Here is an 18,914-nt window from a genome sequence, read left to right as displayed (position 1 = left end):
AGATCATTCAGTAATTGGAAAAGTTGGAATTCGAGCTTGGCTCTGACTACAAACACAATTACTTAAAGAAGTTGGTATGATCACATCAGCTTTGCAGACTGTGAGTGTTGTGAGGGAACCAGCAAATGGCAGGTGTTCCGTGTGTGCTGAACAGAAAAGTGGGTACAGGAATAGATCTGCGGATGGATGGGTGATCCTCAAGGCGTTGCAGCCCGAGGGGTCAGCCGACCTAGGTTTTAGTCCCAGCTCTGGCACTTCAGGGCCGCTGAACTTGGGAAAGTCATCTCATTGCTCTGATACACAACTTCTTTGCCTGTAACTGCAAATGTACTGGGCTAACGTGGGAGCTACTTATTTTGCCTGCGTGTGTGTGTGTTTTCTTTCTGAAACATCTTGAAATCTATTTTCCAGTCTTGGTGGGGTTGGAGCAATTCTCAAGAGGACAGCTTTTCCCTGCTTCCCTTCCAAGCTCTAAATTCTTTTGCAGGACTCTCTGGGGAGGGAGGAGGACGAGGGAGTGAGCCCTGTGCTGGCCACTAATACAGCACACCAGCCCAAATCCTGGCAAGACGCATGTGTGGGGAGTGCAGCATCCCACGGGCCAGAGGACACAGGTGGACAGGCAGATGCCTCTCTAGTGCAGGAGTGAGCTTTCTAAAGGGCAACGCTGGTGTCTCCTGGCCTAAATATCTCCAGCTCTCAGCTGCACTCAGAGGATGCAAAGCCTTCAAGGCTAGGCCCTGAACCACTGTCACCCTTGGTGTCCAGCCACAGCTTCCCCTGGCATCGCCACAGTAACCTCCAGGGCCTCCCCGATTCTCCTGCTCACCCTACCCAAATTCTGAAGAGCCATGCCCTAGCGCTCCTCGGCACCCTGTAGCCCCCCTGTTCCGGAAGCTAATGGAGGCTTGACTTTAGCTCCCCACATCCCTGATTAGTCTGGCTTAATTGAGACGACAGGGAATTGAGAGCAGCTCAAAAATGGGGTGTAGACACGGAGAAGCTCTCTGAGACCTCAAGCCCTATGGGTTTTACCTTCTAAACGTCTCTCAGAGCTATGTGCTCCATCTCCAGGACCACAGATATAAACTCAGTCACCTTTCAGCTGGACTCCCTGCAGTGACCTCCTTGCGGCTCTTTCCCGTCTTTACCTCCCGGCCCAAAGACAAACTGCAACAAAAAGGTGGTTTTCTTTTTTAATTGAACTATAGTTGAGTGACAGTATTTTGTTAGTTTCAGGTGTACAGCACAGCGATTCATTCCTGTATTCATTCATTTACATATATATTCTTTTTCAGTTTCTTTTACCTTATCGGTTATTACAAAATATTGAGCAGAGTTCCCTGTGCTATACAGTAGGTCCTTGTTGGTTACCTATTTTATATATAGTAGAATGTATACGATAATCCCAACCTCCTAATTTATCCCTCCCTCCACCCCCATTTCCCCTTTTGTAACCATCAGTTTGTTTTCTATGTCTGTGAGTCTCTTTCTGTTTTGAAAATAAGTTCACTCGTATCTTTATTTCTTTATTTTAGATTCCACACGTAAGCGATAGCATATGATATTTGTCTTTCTCTGTCTGGTTTATTTCGCTTAGTATGATAACCTCTAGGTCCATCCATGTTGCTGCAAACGGCATTATTTCGTTCTCAAAAAGATTTAAAAGAAAAAACAAAACAGGCATGAGCATAATACTTCTCTGCTCAAAATTCCTTAGTTGCTTCCCATTGCATTTAGGAAAAAGATGAAAATCCTCATTCTGGACCAGAAGAACCGCAGAACAGGGTTGCCACTGCAGCCTCTCTTCCTCCTGAGCCTCTGACTTCCTTTCTGAGCAGGCTAGCAGCCTCAGGGCCTCTAAAAATGTTCTGCCCTCTGCCTCCCCTGCCTCGATCACTGGTTAACTCCTATTTACCATTTAGATTCCCAATTCATGTGCTCTTCCTCAGGGAAGCTATCCTGGTCAGATCCTCATTAGATGTTCTCCTAGCGTCTCGTATTTCCTTCCAGAGCATGCCTTCAGTCTGCAGTTATACATCTGCTTGTCTGCTGTGAATGTATAACTCACGTTGCCATCCTCTCCCTGGTGTGGAGGCTGCATGAGGGCAGGTTTGTTCACTTAGTGCTGGGCACATGGGGGTTACTCATTACTGACTTTCAAATGCAAAGGGAAATGAGACTATTGGGAGAAGAGAGCCGCTCAGCACAGCCCACAGGGAGCCCCCTGGATACTCTGGAGTTGGCGAGGTGCGGTGGGAAGGAGAAAGGCTTGGGAGGGGCAAGCCGAGAAAGGGAGCAGGTGGGATGGATTGTAGTCGCAAAGGACGGGGCTGTGTGGGTAGATGGTGTGATGGCGGGTGTGGGGAAGCAGCCTCAGAGGCTCTTTGGTCTGCATTCCTTGCTGAAGTTTAGAAGTCCCCCCGCAGGTACCCAGTGGGCCAAGCTCAGGCTGTGCGCCCAAGCCCGGCTACCAAGGGGAAGAGGAAAGAGCATATTCCCTTGCGGCTTCCACGGTGGGAGGAAGGGCCCTCACCCAATGGGAAGTTCTCCAAAATCAGAAAGCGGTTGGGATGCGGGGAAGCCAGTAAATGACCAACGTGTACTACAGGGAGAGAGGCATGAGCAGAAATGATGGGATAAGGCCAGCAGGCAACTGTAACAGAGGTGCCTAGTGCCTGGGTGTCCCCGAGAACAGGCACGCCCGTCAGGGTCCCTGAGAAAAGTTTAACTTGAGGGCCTATTTCCAAAGGGGTGGGCAGGCCAGAGGAGAGCCACAAAGGCCAGCACGGTTCCCCGGGTCTAGTAGCAGCTGATGTGCAGAGACCACCCCTGGCCTGAAGGGGCAAGTTGGGGGGAGCAGTTGTGTGGAGTCAGTCAGTTGGCGGGCACTGTAACTCCTCTGAGGGAAACTCTCCCACCATGATGGCCCGCCCGCCATGATGCTGTAGAGATGAAGCTGGAAAAGGGGTTCCCCGACTCACCCCCCACCCCACCTCCATCAGTCTCTTCCCTTCCATGTCCCTGTGCTGCCTGCTGGAAACCTGGGGGCATGGGAGTCCATTGGTCTAATTCATAAAGGGTGGTCTTAAGGATACAGAGCACGGAGAGGGGAGCAGAGCAGATAGGGGAGGGGCAAAGGGGGCACCAAACACCCCGGAAACGTACTTTCAGTGGAGAGCCACAGAGTGCATCGTGGAGGTGGGAGTGGGCTTGGACCTTGAGGGTGGAGTAGAATTTCACAAGACCTTCCAAGATGGAGGAGGGTGCTTGAACAAAGCCACAGAGCCAGCCACTGAAAGATGTGTTTGAGGAATACCGAGCCCACACTTCTGACCAGAACTTGTGGCGTGTAGACAGTCTGAGACCCACTGTGGTGGTTTTGAATGCCATGGCCTCGGGCCTTCTGCCTACCCAGTCTCCATGTGGAGGCGTCTGCGATCTTCTGAAGGCCATGGTTAAGGACTGTTGTTTGATGCGGCATCTTCACCAAGAGACTTGGATTCTTGTGTGGCTTCTGGGAATACCTTACCAGCTTAGTTACATCTATCTCTCTCTTGGGAGGGGTTAAGTTGGGGCTCGGAGGCTCCCAAGTCAGCAGCCAGTAGGGGGTTAAGCCCCTCACTTAAGGCTTGGTTGTTGCAGGGAGCCAGTTTGTTTGAGTTTACACAGCAAGGCCAGTGTTGCTATCGCTGGATTGTAGGCAACAAGGTCTGCTGCTGACCTGGAGCAGCAGATTGTGTATATAACATGTCTGCATTTATTAAAGCAAGATGAACTCAGCAGCAAAGGATCTGGCTGGAGCCATAAATTCCTCTGATCCTTGTTTCGGAGCCATCACATTCCATTTGAGTGAGGTCTATCAGCCCAAACATTTTCATTAAATAAGTCGATTTGTTGAAAATCCCCAAGAGAATGAACCGAGGATTGCAACACCCACCACCATCCTTGTTTTAAAAGACAAATGTATAATGTGCGGTCCTGACTCACATTCTCTGAGTACAAACAGGTCTGCTTTTCCGAGCAGTGAGTTCCCTCCATCACTAGATGTAGTCGGACCAGACTGGGCGACACAGGCTCTCTTCCTCTGGGGGGACGCTGAGCAGGGGACAAGGAGACATTCCTAACAGACTTTCTCTCTAAGATTGCGCGGTTGTGGGAGCCTGATGAAGGATTCAGGTAGCTTCCCGCACCCCTCATTCTGCACCGCGGCACACGTACGCTCAGGGAAGGAGAGATTTTCACCAGAGGCTTGGGGGAGAGAAAGGACACCGGGGCCAGAAGGCCTGAGTTTAAGTCCTAGTTCTATTATTAACTGGGTAGATAGCCACGGGCAAGTCATTCCATCCTATGATGCCCCCCAGTCCACCATATATCAAGTGATAGTAGCGACAGCCCATGCTGATGAGCGCTTGATATCTGCCAGGCACCATGCGAAGGGTCTCATGGGGATGGTATCATTTATTTTCCACAAAAATGCTATGAAATTAAGAAGTCCGTGTATCCCCATTTTTCTGGTGAAAAAACTGAGGCACAGAGAGGTTAGGGAGCTAAGGAATGGTGGAGCCAAGGTTTGAACACAGGCAGTCCGCCTCTGGGGACCTTAACCCTTGCACGATAACAACTGTCACCTCATCTATGTCATAGAACTTTTAGGAGACTGCATTAGAAAATGGGTATAAAAGTGCCTTTTTTTTTTTTTGGGCTATTAAGGAATGGTGGAGCCAAGGTTTGAACACAGGCAGTCCGCCTCTGGGGACCTTAACCCTTGCACGATAACAACTGTCACCTCATCTATGTCATAGAACTTTTAGGAGACTGCATTAGAAAATGGGTATAAAAGTGCCTTTTTTTTTTTTGGGCTATGCGGGCCTCTCACTGTTGCGGCCTCTCCCGTGGCGGAGCACAGGCTCCGGACGCGCAGGCTCAGCGGCCACGGCTCACGGGCCCAGCCGCTCCGCGGCACGTGGGATCTTCCCGGACCGGGGGCACGAACCCGCGTCCCCTGCATCGGCAGGCGGGCTCTCGACCACTGCGCCACCAGGGAAGCCCTAAAAGTGCCTTTTAAAACAATAAACTGTTAGTCTTGGAAGTTTTGAGCAGGAAGCTGTATCTTAAGTTATAAGCTTTTCCCAAACTTATTCAGCTTTGTTCAAAACTGTTTTCCTCTCTCCCAGCCTGTAGTCTCCCTTTCCTTATTCCCCTCCTGCTTGGCCATCATCCCTCCTTTCCTCTCCCTTCCATCATCCCTCCTTTGCTCAAATATATTGGTGGAATTTGGTGGCTTTGGTGGAATTCAGGCTCGACAATGAAAGGAAAACCAATGGCCAAATTTAAAAGTACTTGTGCTTTTACTAAACAAAAAAAAATAATACAATCAGGTACTGTCCAGATGTGTTTTGGAAAAGGAAAATCTGTTTAAAAATCCTTAGTTTACATCATCATCATCATTATTATATTAATAACATTAATCATATCCTTAAAATTGAAACAGTATTGCTTTTCTGAAATGTAAAAAAAGGGACGGCTTCAAGACACACATTGAATCCCTGCTAACAAAAATAATGATAATTAATTATACAGCTTTGTGTAAAATATAGCTGGTTCTAAAACAAGCTACCACTGTACAGCCTACCCCGCTCTCATTCCCAGAGCCACCCAAGAGAAGGAAAATCATTGTGATGCTGTCACTGGAAGACTTTTGCTGAATCAAACAACAAAATGGAAACCTGTTGGACACTGTGGTCTTTGGTGTGAAGGGAAGTCATCGCAGAGTGGGTGAGGCCAGCGCTGCCGCTGCCGGCCTGGGTGATCCATGGTCAACTTTAGCTCCTGCCAGATGCCCAGGTGTGGCTTAATGGTCAGACTGCTCACATCGATGCTTTGGTAACATTATTTTCGTTCTCTGGGCCTACTCTTCTCTCCCCGAGTTGTCCCCAGAATTTATGCCCGTTTGCGCCTGCCTTCGAGGTTTCGGAAGTTGCTGGGTCTCAGCTTCATCTCAGCAAACTGGATTGAATACTCGTGGCCCTTCCAGTGGAACCAGTTAACACCCTGTGAAAAAGAGAAGACCTTCAGATTGGTTTCCATCAGGCAAGGTGTTCACCGACCATCGCTGTCTCGTTGACGGAACAAGACGAGTTCCGTTTCAACTAGACCGTTTGGTAGTTCACAGCTGTCTCTTGCCGATCTGTTTATTGATCCGTGTAGTGAAAACTTTCAGAGGGGCTGGCTGACTCAGACTCAGTTTTTTTACTTTAGGCAGAAGTCACCTGAGTTTGCACCGAGCTTTCATCTGCCATCTTGAAATAAAGTGGTGGCTGATGAAACTTGCCACCATTAGGATTGGGTGCTGCAGGAATTCGGATCATGATTGGAGCTTACAGAATTGAGTAGCTATATGCAGGGGTGTCTATACTTCACAGAATTCCTATGGAGTGTTTTAGTAGGGGTTCCTATGGACCGGCACAAAGAGCATACGTGGACACAAGTTTTGCAACCTGACATATAAGGTTAAATCTTAGTGCTTACTTGAGAGATATAAATGAACAAGTTATCAAAACATTCTGGGCCTCAGTTTCATTATTTCTTTCTTAAGGCCCAATAATGCTAACCTTGGAAGGATGCTGTGAAGACTAAATGGGTCAGTAAAGGAGCTGCCACAGTGCTGGAAACATCATAGGTGCTCCATAAATATTCTTCCCCAATCTCAAGAAGGGAGAGATATTCTCGGAATTTTGGCCAAAGATTTTCCTCAAGGAAAGACTATATTTGCTTCCGGGCCTCCTAGTTCCAGGTCTGATTCTTTAGCAAAGTCTACAGATGGTAGAATCTGCCCATGGAATCCCACAGACCCCTTGTCCTACTGGGCGTGGGGGTCAGCTTCAGAGAGTCCTGCTATAAGGCCTCCACCCTGCGCACTGACACCTCTTCTCTTTAAGCTTCATAGGGCTGGGAGGGAACATGTCCACAGAGAAGATAATGGCTGGTGAAATGAGGCAAAATATCGATGTTTTGTTTGATTGTAATTTTTTGGCATTGACTGATACTGGACAGTCTCTATATCTGACAGGGGGATGGGATTTGAGAAGAGCTGACTCATTTTATGGGCAAATGTGTTTGTAATTACTCAACTTGGTCCTTGTGCTGCCTTCCTCTGCCCTCGTTCTCCCCTCTGATAGAGGTTCAGAGCTGGAAGCAAGCCCTCCTCGTACTATATTGGTGGACACTGAAGGCAGAGAGGGAAAGTGACTTCACAGAGGCCACACAGAGCCAGAGCTGGGACTGAACTCCCATAATTGTTCTGTGGTCTTTTACGTCATCTCCTTCTTCCAAAATTGGATGGGAAAAGAAGTTTCCTTTTGGCATATGTAGCTTTTTCTCCCCCTCCCAAAGGACTTTGTGTTACACTGGTGTTAGGGGATAAGGAGATAAAGGCAATACAGTAGCTCTCAGAGTGGATGTGTTATTGAGGCCACATGATAAGATAGAGAAAACACAGAACTGGTGTCCAGAGGTGTCCTTCAAGTCTTCCCTCCTCTGTAAAATAGGCATGAAAAGCCATGTCCTGGTCCCCTTACAGAGTAAAAGTGATGCACATGGGAGACAAGGTGAGAATGCTTTGAAAAGTGTCAGAAATTATGTCAAGATAAGGTCTACATTTAAGGTCACGACAATCATTTGCTGGTAGTCAAATCAACATAAACACATGTATCAAAATCATTAATAGCAGAGAGCAGCAGGTAAAAACAAAAACAAAAACAAAAAAAACCCAACAACAAAAGTGTAAATAAGCAAGATGACGAGATGCTGCATCCCACCCGGAACCACCCATCAGAATTCCTGGGGCTGTTTGGTGTGATTTGTACCTTTGCCTTTTTACAAAGGGATCCCAGGTTGCAGACTGGGTAAGACTTGCTGAGGCCCAGCCCAGGGTGATCAGTCTGGGTGAATACCCGTCCTTCCTGCCTGGGGCAGGGATGGCCGCTGAGGAGGACCATCGTGGTTAAGTAGCTGGGCCCAGTAGACTTTGCCCACTTTTCAGGCACCTGCTAGTGCAGGCAGGACTCAGTGTGAGATAGTGGTTGAATTTGGTTTTGCTCACTTATTTCCACAGGGAATCTAAAAAATCCGTTTCTGTGATTGCAGAAATTGTGTCACAGCATCCTGTGTGGTGCAGGGAAATTTGGAGGACTGGAAGATTTGACTCTGCCTCCAGCTTTGCTCTGTGACCTCAGGGAAGTCACCTTTTTCTGGGCCTCGATCTTAGGAATCAGAAAAGGAAGGGGCTTAAAATCTGTGGTCTTTGCTCTGAGATGTTCTTGGGGTGCTGGAGGTGCCTCTACACCAGGGTGGGGAAGCAGCACCCTGGGCCTGCATCACCCCTGGTTCACCTAGACGGCCTCCACTCTCACCTGTTTCCTTCTGGGGTTCAGACAAAGACTTAATTTGAGGAAAGCTGGCTACGCTTGGTGTCTCCCTGACCAGTGGTTCTCCTTGGGATCTTCGTGGGTTAAGACATGCTATCTCTGTGATCTCTCCTGGCCTGCAGTCTCATGGGGGTTTCTCCCTGCTGTGAAGATCCCTGTTGTCTTAGGCCTGAGGTCCCCCTGGCCTCCTGGCCTCAGCCCTGCCCGGGGCTTCGCTGTCTGCTCACCTGACTGTGGTTATTGTCCCCGTATCTCCCCATCAGGTTGACGCGGTGGCAGTTCTTGTACCAGAAAGCCCCCTTGTAGGACAGGGCACAGTTGGTGATGGCCGAGTCCGTGTCCTTGTCAAAGGTGGAGAAGGATCTGCCATTGTGGTAGGCCATGGAGTCACCTGGGGGAGAGAGAGCACAGACTGAGGGCCCAGCTGGAGCTCCCTGTGGGCGGTGAAGGGCAGCGCCAGGGTTCCGACTGAAGGGCCCCGGGGTGGGCCGGCCTCAAACACTGGACCCCGAATTAGGACCCAGCATGGGCCTGGATAGGACATGAGTGTCATCCCTGAGCCTCGTTTCTGATAGAAGCAGCATAAAGTGGTAGAAGGTAGAAGGTACATGTGGCTTTGGAGGATCTAGCTCCAATCCCATCTCTCTCACTCTTAGCTGTGACCCCTGCATAGGTCAAGCCTCTTGCTGAACCTCAGTTTTCCTATCTGTAGAATGGAACTAGCACATTGATTTGATCCACCTCAGAGGGCTGTTGGACCAATGGATACGAAGGTGTACACTAAACAGGCAGTATGGTGTGCAAACAGTCATGATTGTTGCTATTTTTGTTTTTTTTTTTTTGCGGTACGCGGGCCTCTCACGGCTGTGTCCTCTCCCGTTGCGGAGCACAGGCTCCGGACGCGCAGGCTCAGCGGCCGCGGCTCACGGGCCCAGCCGCTCCGCGGCACGTGGGATCTTCCCGGACCGGGGCACGAGCCCGTGTCCCCTGCATCGGCAGGCGGACTCTCAACCGCTGCGCCACCAGGGAAGCCCAATTGTTGCTATTTTTATGATTGTTTTTGCATTCACTTTACGTAAAGGAACTCAGAGAGTAAGGTGGGAAATTTGTATTCGGTAATGGTGTGCTTTCCCCTCAAATGCAGGTATTCAGAGCCATACTTTAAAACAATTCTTTTCATGTATTTATTTATTTATTGTCTATTTATTCATTAACTCACATTCACTCACTTATTCACTCACCCATCTAATATTTATCAAGTTCTAGTACGAGTTTAGTTTTCCACTCTGCCATGCTGGTTTTCCAGAGCTATCCTGAGACAGTCTATCTTGAGTCTCAGCCTACAGAGCCATACTTATAATCAAACCTTTCGGGTTTTAGATGTCACCGAATAGCTTGTATATCGTACAGTTATTTTTCAAAGTGTTTATGGGGCCAGTTTTCCCCGATTCTTAGACACAAAGTCCATGTATATATAGTGCTGTATGGGAATCTAGTTTGTAATTGAATATATTGAATTTTAGGAGCATGTAAGTGCCATTTCTTTCTGTGTCCCCTCACTCCCAACCCTGGTCAATGCAGTGCAGAAAAATTTCAAGACATCAAGGCATTCTATCCTGATATTTTGGAGCAATTGTCAGAGGGACTCGGGTGCCTTGGTAACTGATGAAGCTATCAAGAGCATGAGGATGGCAGCTAGATACTGATGAAATAAGATGCTTTCCTGTGGAGGGGCTGCTTGCCATCAATACGCACAGGAGGATGTAGCTCCAAGGGTTAGCTCAGTGAAGGGGCATAACACGGCTCATTTTCTGTTGGAAATACAGAAAGAGATGGGTGGAGGCCACCTTCCCGCCGGCCCCCTCGGTGCCTTTGCTTGCCCTGTAACAATATCCTCCTTGCCTGAAGCCATCTCAACAAAAGAGGTATTTATTGCCAGGTAATAAAATGTCAGAATTCTTTGAGGAATGCAAGAATGAAAACAGTTTTCACCCCTGGGTCTCTCTCTTCATTTCCACCAGACTGATCTCTGAAGAGCTCAGTCTTTCATTAGGTTGAGCCTGGCTTTTGGCAAATCTTGTGTGGAGGCTTTTCCCATTATGGATGTATTCTTTCAGCGCTGAGAGGTTGGGAATGTGCTATAGCATCTGTCTCTTCTGTTTCAATAAATGGAACTGAAAACCACCCCAAAGTGGGCAAGGGGTGACATGGCGTGGTCACGGTCTTACACCTGATCCCCCTTGTTACCAAGAATACTCATCAGCAGCCAGGCTTGTACCGTGGGCCCACCATCCACAGGCTGTTACAGCTGTTCTCTGAGCCTCAGTTTCCTCATCTGTATAATAGCAATATCACCTGGAGATATATATATATATAAGTTTAATTTTTTTTTTTTTTTGGTGAGACCTAAAAGAGGGTGATGCATATGAAGCATCTGCAAAAGAAGCTGCTACCTAGTGGGCCTGAATGCATATTGTTTCCTTATTTGTTTCTCCTATAATGTGGTGCCAGAAAACCACACAAAGGCCGTTTCAAGTCAAAGAAATCTTCAGAACCCAAACTAGGTTATGTACCAGTCAAGGAGTGAAGGACTGCTGGAGAGGTAGTGAGCTTCCAGTCATGGGGGTGTGCAGGCTGAGGCTGGATGGCCACGTGGCAGGTATGTCTTAGAAGAGATTCATCCAGCTGGGTGATGGAGTGGACTGTCTGCTACTCAAGGTACAGGCCACAGACCAGCAAAGCCACCAACAGTGGCATCATGTGGGAACTTATCAGAATTGCAGCATCTTGATTTCACCCCGGACATACTGTGTCAGCACACTAATAGGCTCCCCCAGTGGGTCATATATATGTAATAAATTGAGAAGCACAGCAGTAGATGAGTATTAAGGCTCCCAAGAGACTGCTTTTTTTCTCAGTCTAAAACGGATATCTAAACATGGATAAGAAAAAGACATATTTTGAGTGACGGTAGCTACGAGTCCATCCTGATTGTCCTAATTCCCAACCTACTCTGTGTTTTGGTGACCGAAATATCTACCCAACCTTGTTCAACTGTAGTTCTGCTGGTTAGCACCTAGTAGGGATTCAAATATTTGTCGATAAACGGATGGACCCATGAAGGAAGGAATGAGGAGCGGAGGAACTGGCTGAAAACCCGAGAAGCTTTTGCAGTTCCCTGGGCTCTGAGGATGTCTGTCCATACCTGCTGTCCCGCTGTACCCCTCCACCTTCAGCCGGTAGCGAGTCCGGGCGTCTCCCACGCTGAACTTATCGTAGACGGCGTAGGCTGACTGCCCGTGGTCCCGCAGGTCCACCCGGAGCTCGTACTGCCCTTGGGCTGTGATTTTGTTCAGGGTGTCCAGCCCTGTGGACGACAGGCAAGGGGTTGCCTAAGAAGCGCAGTGACCGAGGCCCTCATTCCTACTCACCCCGTAAGAGCAGCGGCCGTGTGCGCTCTAAAGACGTTTGCGTCACGCCTGGGCTTGCAGCTTGGTTTGCTCTTTGCTGCTGCAACACCAGGTGAGATATATACCGTTTCTGGGCCTCAGCTAAGATTGTGTTGACATCTTTGCCCTGCCAACCTCCTAATGTATTATGAAGATAAAGGAGATAAGGTGGAGCGCGCACCTTTTAAACTCTAGAGCTCCTTACAAGTGAAAGGCGATGGATGACAGGGACGGACATTCCCCGGCCTGGGTGCTGGAACCTAGGACAGTGCCCTGTGCCAGTCGCTTGTTGCAGTGTGGGCTGCATGGATGGATGGATGATGGCATTGTCGTGTTGGCTTGGGAGAGTTCGCATTGCAGCTCAGCTCTTTATTGGCTAGATTCCTATGGCCACAGCAGCGTAACCTCTCTGAGGCTCTGTTTTCCCAGGTGCATATGCAAGATAGGAATTTTGTACCTTGTGGGGTGCTATGAGACTTAGAGGTTGTGGCCCTGAGAGACTTAGCATAGAATGGAAGCAGTGAATGACATCAGTGAGGATAATTCTCTAAATGGCTCAGTGATGGACTTGAGGCTAGGCTTATTCTTAAGGCCTGGCTGGTGGCTCTCCTTTGATTGGATTTTTATTTTTAATGACCCAGAGAATTTAAAGTCTTTCCATAGAGAATTTGACACCCTGTGTCGACCACCAGAGCTATTGTTTCCTCCTAACCCATTTCCTCTCCCACAGTTCGCTGAGGGTTAGGACAGATGACAAGGAGGACAGAAATGGACATTTGGGACACAAACACGCAGGCTGTATTACCAAGCCAGAATTCTTCTTTTAGGTCCCCAAATCCAGCAGTGTAGGCCTTCCAGTTTCGATAGAAATCCTCACGTCCATTTTTGCGTCTCAGGAACACCTATAAACATAACCAATGAATCGGGGTGCGCTTAAGCTATTGAAGGAAAGAGAAGACCTCTTTCTGAGAGCAAGAAACATCACTGTAGGAAAAGCACCCGTCCCCACCTCTGTCCTCACTAATTTGCCACGTGACTCAGTGCACGTCACCTCCCCTCTCTGAGTCTCAGTGTTCTCACCCGAAAAATACAGATTAGTAAGACTACCACCCGGCTTTGGGTGACTGTGATGTGCCAGTGTAGGCTCGTCACGTGTGACACACGAGCCCCTCTGGTGTGGGGTGCTGACAGTGGAGGAGGCCGTGCCTGTGGGGACAGGAGGTACACGGGAAGTCAGCGAACCTTCTGCTCAACTTTGCTGCCCATCTAAAACTGCTCTAAGAAATAAAGTTTAATAATTAGAAAGAATACTACCCAGCTCACATGGTAATGGGATGGGAATACTTCGTGTAAAACGCTTCCCACAGTGCCTGGTAGATGGCCAATGTTAAGTAATAAACGTAAGGGGCTCGGTGACCACTGTCATTTATAGATCACAGAGTTGTTTGAGGATCAAATGAGATAAATTACGGGGAAACAGGGGAACTGGTTTTTATGCTCAGCTGCTTTCCCATTACTTTGTTTAAGAGAGAATTCCTGAGTGTCTCCACGTGACAGGCACTATCTTGGAGAGCCTCATGCACATTAGCGTCGGAGGGCATGGAGAGGACCTTGGCCTCTCCTCTGCCCCCATCCGCCTGCCGGAGAGCTCTGGAGTCTGTCTCCATGATACTCACGATCCATCCACCCCCGTCAGAGGTCATGTCACAGAAGACTTCCTGCTTTTGGGTCTTGTCGTTGTTCAGATAAATGGTGTAGACGCCAGAGGTCGTGTCTCCATTCAGCATGGCTTGGGAGCAGTCCCTGGGGAATGGGTACAGGACTCCAGCTGCGGGATGAGAAGAAAGAGTGGCTCTCTCAGAGCAGGACTGGGGCAGGGGCTTTCAGGTCGCAGCTCAAGTGCTTACTGACTAGACGCCTCTGGACAAGCAGCTCCACCTCTCTGAGGCTCTGTTCTCTCACGTGCAAGATGGGGATTAAAGCTATTTTGTGGGGGGTGCGGTGAGGCTTAGAGGTTAGGGATAAAAGGGACCCAGTTCAGTCTCTTATACTGATGGAAGCCACCAGTGATATCAGTGTGAGGAGATCCGAACCGCTGTGAGGGCCACATGTGTCAGGTCGCACCCAGTGAACACCCAGGTGCTGGCCGGGATGGCTGGGTCTCTAGCACCCAGGGGGGTGGCTCACGGTGGGTGAGGACACTGTCAGGCTGGATGCATCTCAGGCTCTTCAGAGGATTCTGAAGCCAAAGCCAAGGGTTCTAAGCCCTGAACTCGCCACTGCCTTGCCTTCTGAGCCTGGGGATCTTAGAGGGCTAACACAGGCGTGCCTGGGGAACCTCCACGTGTAATAATGTGGTGCAAAAATTAAAAACTCGATAGCAGTGAATGATCTTGGGGCTATGCTTAGCAGGTGGGCTTGAGAACTGACGGTAGTAGCAGCTCTTTGTTCTGATCCGACCTCCTCACTGTACTTTACCTTCACCTGAGGTTGTATCATTAGCTGTTTTCTTGTCTGTTTCGCAGCCCTAGTCTGGGAGCATCTTTAGGGCACACTCGCATTTTTTGTGCTCCTAGCACGTGCCGTGAGATCTGGCAAAGAGGTGCTTTTGCCTCTTCCCCTCCCTCAGCAGGTGTGTGTAGAGTGACTAGAGTGAAGTGTGAAGGGTGGGAGACAGCGCCGGGATACACTCCATTTACCCAGGTTCAGGGCTCTGCAAAGACCCCCCTCCTCCCTTCCTCAGAGAAGCATGCTTCCTCTTCACCAGTGGAGCAGCTTGCCCATTTGCCACCCGCAGAGGAGACCTAGTGCCCGGGTGTGGAGGTGGTTCCCTGGTCCTGGGACACCTGAACCCAAATCTGACTCCAGCTCATGGTGTAACCCTGAGCAGGTCATTTAGGCTCTGGGAGCCTCTGTTTCCCCACCAGAAAACTGGGCATGACAATCCTGGCCCAACCACCAGCTTCGTGGGAGGACTGTTGGTGATTTTGAATATGAACAGGCTTTGTAAATGCCTGAAGGAGAACACTGAGCTTATAATGAGCCTTGACAATGGCTACCCACTGGGCTGGGAGTTCAAATACAATACAAAGATTCTCACAAGGTCCTTATGAAGAAGGGATAGTTATTAACCCCATTATACAGATGAAGAAACTGATGCTCGTAGAATGGCAGTAACTTTCCTCAGTCACGCAGAGCAAGTGGTGGAGGTGGGGAATGAATCCAGCTGTTCTCACTGCTGGCCCTCCTTCCCTTTCACCACGAGGCCTGTAACCTCCTGCATCCACATTGCTCTGGCTTTTCCGGTAATAGCGGGGAATAGATTCTTTTCAGAAATTTGATGGAAACATTTAAAGTAGCAGTTAGAGGAGAAGTGGAGGGTTGGTTCAGTCTCCTCCGGAGCCCCTTACTTGTGGTGAAGGTGGTCTTGATGATCTTGCTTCTCAGGGGCCCATTCAGTGCCTGGATCTTGGCCATGTAGTGGGTCGATGGGCTCAGCTCTGCCAGGCTGTAAGAGGTGGTGTCTGGATCCACAACAACCTCCTAAGGGCAGAAGAAAAATATAATAGCTTTTGGCCACATAAATCCTCAGAGTACAGATGATGCATTCACTTATTCACCCATCCGTTAATTTCTTCATTCAACAAGAATCCGCTGCGTCCCACTCTGTGCCAGGATCCATGCTCACTTCAGGGCTTCAGACATGGGGAGAGTGCAGCACGAGCAAAGCTCCTGGGGCCAGAAGGGGCAGAGCAAATTCAAGTAATATGAGGAGGCAGCGACCTACCTCAGCCACACTTCACTTAGGGAAGCCGTGGAAGAGGTGGGCAAAGACCAGATTGCAAAGGGCCTTAAGTGCCAAGCTATGGAATTTGAAGTTTATCATGATAAGGAATGGAGGTTCCTGAAAGTTTTTTGAAAAAGGGAATGCCATGATCTCAGCTTAATCTGGTAGGAAGATGAATCGCACAAAGGGCAAAGGTTTAGACTTTGAGACGAGTTAAGTCAGTGGTCCCTAATATGGCTCTTTTTCATAGATCTCTGGGAAGCTTTAAAATAAAACAATGCCTGGGCTTCATCCTAGAATGACTGGATCATGAGAACCAGAAGTGGAGCCTGACCAGGTGTATATTTAAGAAGCTCCCTGGATGATTCTGATGCATAGTCACTCAGGGGATCTCTTGAGTCAGGAGATGATTACAGCTGCTCAGGAGGCACGGCATGATGACAGCGCAAGCTGACCCAGCATGTCTCTTCTAGAACAGAGATGTCCAGGAGAGGCAGATGTGTACAGCTGCTGTAGACCTATGCTAACTACACCTGCTGTTTGTGACTGGTCACTGTGCTGCTGTCCAGACGAGGGGGATCAGTTTCTGTTCTGCAGGAGATCCTCTTTCTTTTCAAATCCTCTTTTTACCTTCCAGTGCCTGTAAAATCACCTTTTTAGCAGATGACCTTGGTGTCAGGGATTGGAATTCAACCTGCAGTCCTAGTAAACCAAACACAACAGTGCTTTGTACCACCTTCAAACACAGCCCACTGGGTTTAGGCAGTAATGAATCAGTGTGGAGGCCCCTGGAAGGTTGTTCGGCATCCTCACAACTGGGAAGGTGAAGTTATCCTGATTTTTCCAATGCGGCAGGGTTTGAGGGGATGGGTGTTGGAGGTGTAAGTAGTTTCAAAGAACCTAAAAGACTTGCACTCACTCCATAATTTGTTGGTGGCAGAGGATGGTCTTGCATCCTGTCTCCTAACTTCCTGTCCAGGACTCTTTCCTCCTCTACCAGGTTGACTTTCTTGAGTGAAACAGATTAAGCTGGGGACTGGACATGCAGGGAAGTAAACCCGGGTGAGTGCCTATTTGATACCAGTGACCCAGTGACCTTTGTGTGGCCCCCAGGTGTAGTCCTTCGGGAAGAATCAGGTACAAAGCTGGGTTCCTTGAATTACCTGGGGATAAAATTACCTATCAGCTTTCTAAGCTGCTGTTCAAAGTTATTTTCTAGGCAATCAGGGTAGATCGAAACGAGACTCATGACTTCAGGTAAACAGTGAATCCTAGGATGCCTGACCAGGAAGGGCCCTTAGAGACTGGGGAGTTCAGTGCACTCATTTAACAGATGTGAACGCTGACACCCAGAGAAGGCGAGGGACTTGCCTCTGTTCACACAGTGAGTTAGTTCACTGTTAACAGCGACCCCAAGAAGGACCGTAATGGTAACTAGAGATGTGTGTCCACTCCTGGTTAAACATGGCATATTGAACAAGCCAGATTATCTCTACTTGCTTCTGATACCCAGTAAAATGAAAGTAAAAGAGATATAAAGTATAAATTCACAAGGATGAGGGAAATGGCAGAGGAGACAGGTACTTGGTGTCACCAGAATCTTGATCAGTGGAAAGTGTGGAGTGGTGGAGTGACAGCTGAAGTGACAGAACGGAGAAAGCCAGGAGCTAACTGACCAGTGGGTGCAGCCACAATGCTGCAGAGCCCGGCAAGTTCAGGAATGAAATGTATGCGAAAGCAGAGATGCCTTTGAAGGCCAGTGTGGGGCATGGCTGAACAAAGGTTTGCTTAAAACTTTGTATAATAAACAGATCCCCAGCTCTCTCCATCCCGCAACAGTGTGGGTGATTGTCCTTCCCAGCCCAGATGAAAGGCTGAGGTTTCCTCCCTGGAGAGGCTGAGCCAGAGGGGAGACTCTGGATTCAAATCCATCAGGCCCAACTGCAAGGGAGGCTCGGGTGCTGCGCTGGAAACAGAAGTGAAGGTGTGTACCCAGTGGGAGCCCAGGCTCCTTCTCCAGCAAGGCTCCTGGCAGCCTGGTTCGAAGGAGGTAGAGGATCCTCCAAGGCGACTGAGGAACTCGAGAGAAATAGGTTACAGTCCTGATGCTTGGGAGTCCCCCAAGAAAACTGCTGGGTATTTGCCCAATCACTCTACAGCGAGCCCCATAGTTGGCAAGACCTGCCTGTGCAATTAGACCTCCCCATCGGCTATTTCATTCTTGGCTCCAGTACAGAAAGGCCAACAGGCATTAGGTGGAAGTCTCCAGCACGAAAGGGGGAGACCCAAACCAAACCAAACGGCAGCAAACCAGAAAAGAGACCTTGGAGGAAACACTATGTAGGCTGTGGAAGAAACTGCCAAGAACACATATTCTTAGAGATAAAGAGAAGATAACAGGAAATGCAAACGATACGCTAGCAAAAGATCAATGTGCAGAAAATAAGTAAGGGATCTTGGAAGTGTACAGGATGGTGACGAAAATTAAAAAGTCAAAAACAAGTTTAGAAGGTAAAGGTTGGAAAATTTCTTTCACTTGTGTGATGGTCTAAAGTTATTTCAAATTAAAAGGTAGAAGAAAAAAAATCATGGGTAGGGAATATAAATAAAAATTGCTGTAAACAGTTGATGTCATAAGAACATGGTGATATATATTTCATTATATAATGGAATGATGCCATCTGTGAGATATATGGCAAAGATGCAGGAGAAGCTTTTGGCCTTTGCTCAATAAAACATTTAAGGACAAAGAGTCCAGCTCCTAAAACGTCCTCAAGTCTTGTGAGCAGTGGTTCTTGACCCTGGCTGGCTGTCAAAACTGGAGTCTGGTTAAAATGAGACAGGGAGGCTGGAGCTTATGATTCAGAAGGTCTGGCATGGTGTCCAGTTCCTACTAATTTTTTTCCAGCTCCCCAGTTGCACTGGGAGAGGCGAAACAGCATCCAGATAATTCTTCCCTCCTTTGAGGATCACGTAAATGTTTCAACCAGCAGTGGGGAGTTTTTTATATACTTCAAGATACCTTGGTTGTACCGTCCACAGATTCATACACCAATAGGTAACCAGTGACAGATGCCCGGGGAGGTCTCCAGGTGAGAACGGCAGTTTCCGACTGAACCTCAGTAGCAGTGAAGTGTCTTGGAGAGTCGAGGTCTGGAGAAGATAAGAATTTAATATCAAATAAGTCAGCAGGTGTAGGACAAAGTCCCCAGCTGGGTATCAGGAGGCCTGGGTTCAAGTCCTTTCCCT

At 48.6% G+C, this 18,914-nt stretch overlaps 1 protein-coding gene across 5 annotated transcripts in view; it reads right to left on the bottom strand.

The window, feature by feature from the left end:
* Window positions 1–5,328: 5,328 nt before the first annotated feature.
* Window positions 5,329–18,914, bottom strand: part of TNC (tenascin C) — a 95,246-nt gene continuing 81,660 nt past the window's right edge. Inside the window, exons 21-27 of one of the 5 annotated variants that reach the window (XM_007449722.1) lie at window positions 18,688–18,818; window positions 15,289–15,421; window positions 13,555–13,706; window positions 12,684–12,780; window positions 11,635–11,796; window positions 8,657–8,820; window positions 5,329–6,054 (exon numbers count right to left, since the gene is read on the bottom strand). In XM_007449722.1, coding sequence (XP_007449784.1) covers window positions 5,944–6,054; window positions 8,657–8,820; window positions 11,635–11,796; window positions 12,684–12,780; window positions 13,555–13,706; window positions 15,289–15,421; window positions 18,688–18,818 — 950 coding nt within the window. In that variant the 3' untranslated portion in view covers window positions 5,329–5,943. The remainder of the gene's footprint in view (window positions 6,055–8,656; window positions 8,821–11,634; window positions 11,797–12,683; window positions 12,781–13,554; window positions 13,707–15,288; window positions 15,422–18,687; window positions 18,819–18,914) is intronic. The other 4 variants (XM_007449726.1, XM_007449725.1, XM_007449723.1 and 1 more) reach the window with 4 other exon arrangements.

Source organism: Lipotes vexillifer, unplaced genomic scaffold (genome assembly GCF_000442215.2).
Source record: "Lipotes vexillifer unplaced genomic scaffold, Lipotes_vexillifer_v1.1 scaffold230, whole genome shotgun sequence".
NCBI classification, from domain to species: Eukaryota; Metazoa; Chordata; class Mammalia; order Artiodactyla; family Lipotidae; genus Lipotes; species Lipotes vexillifer.
This window is presented reverse-complemented; position numbering and strand designations above follow the sequence as displayed.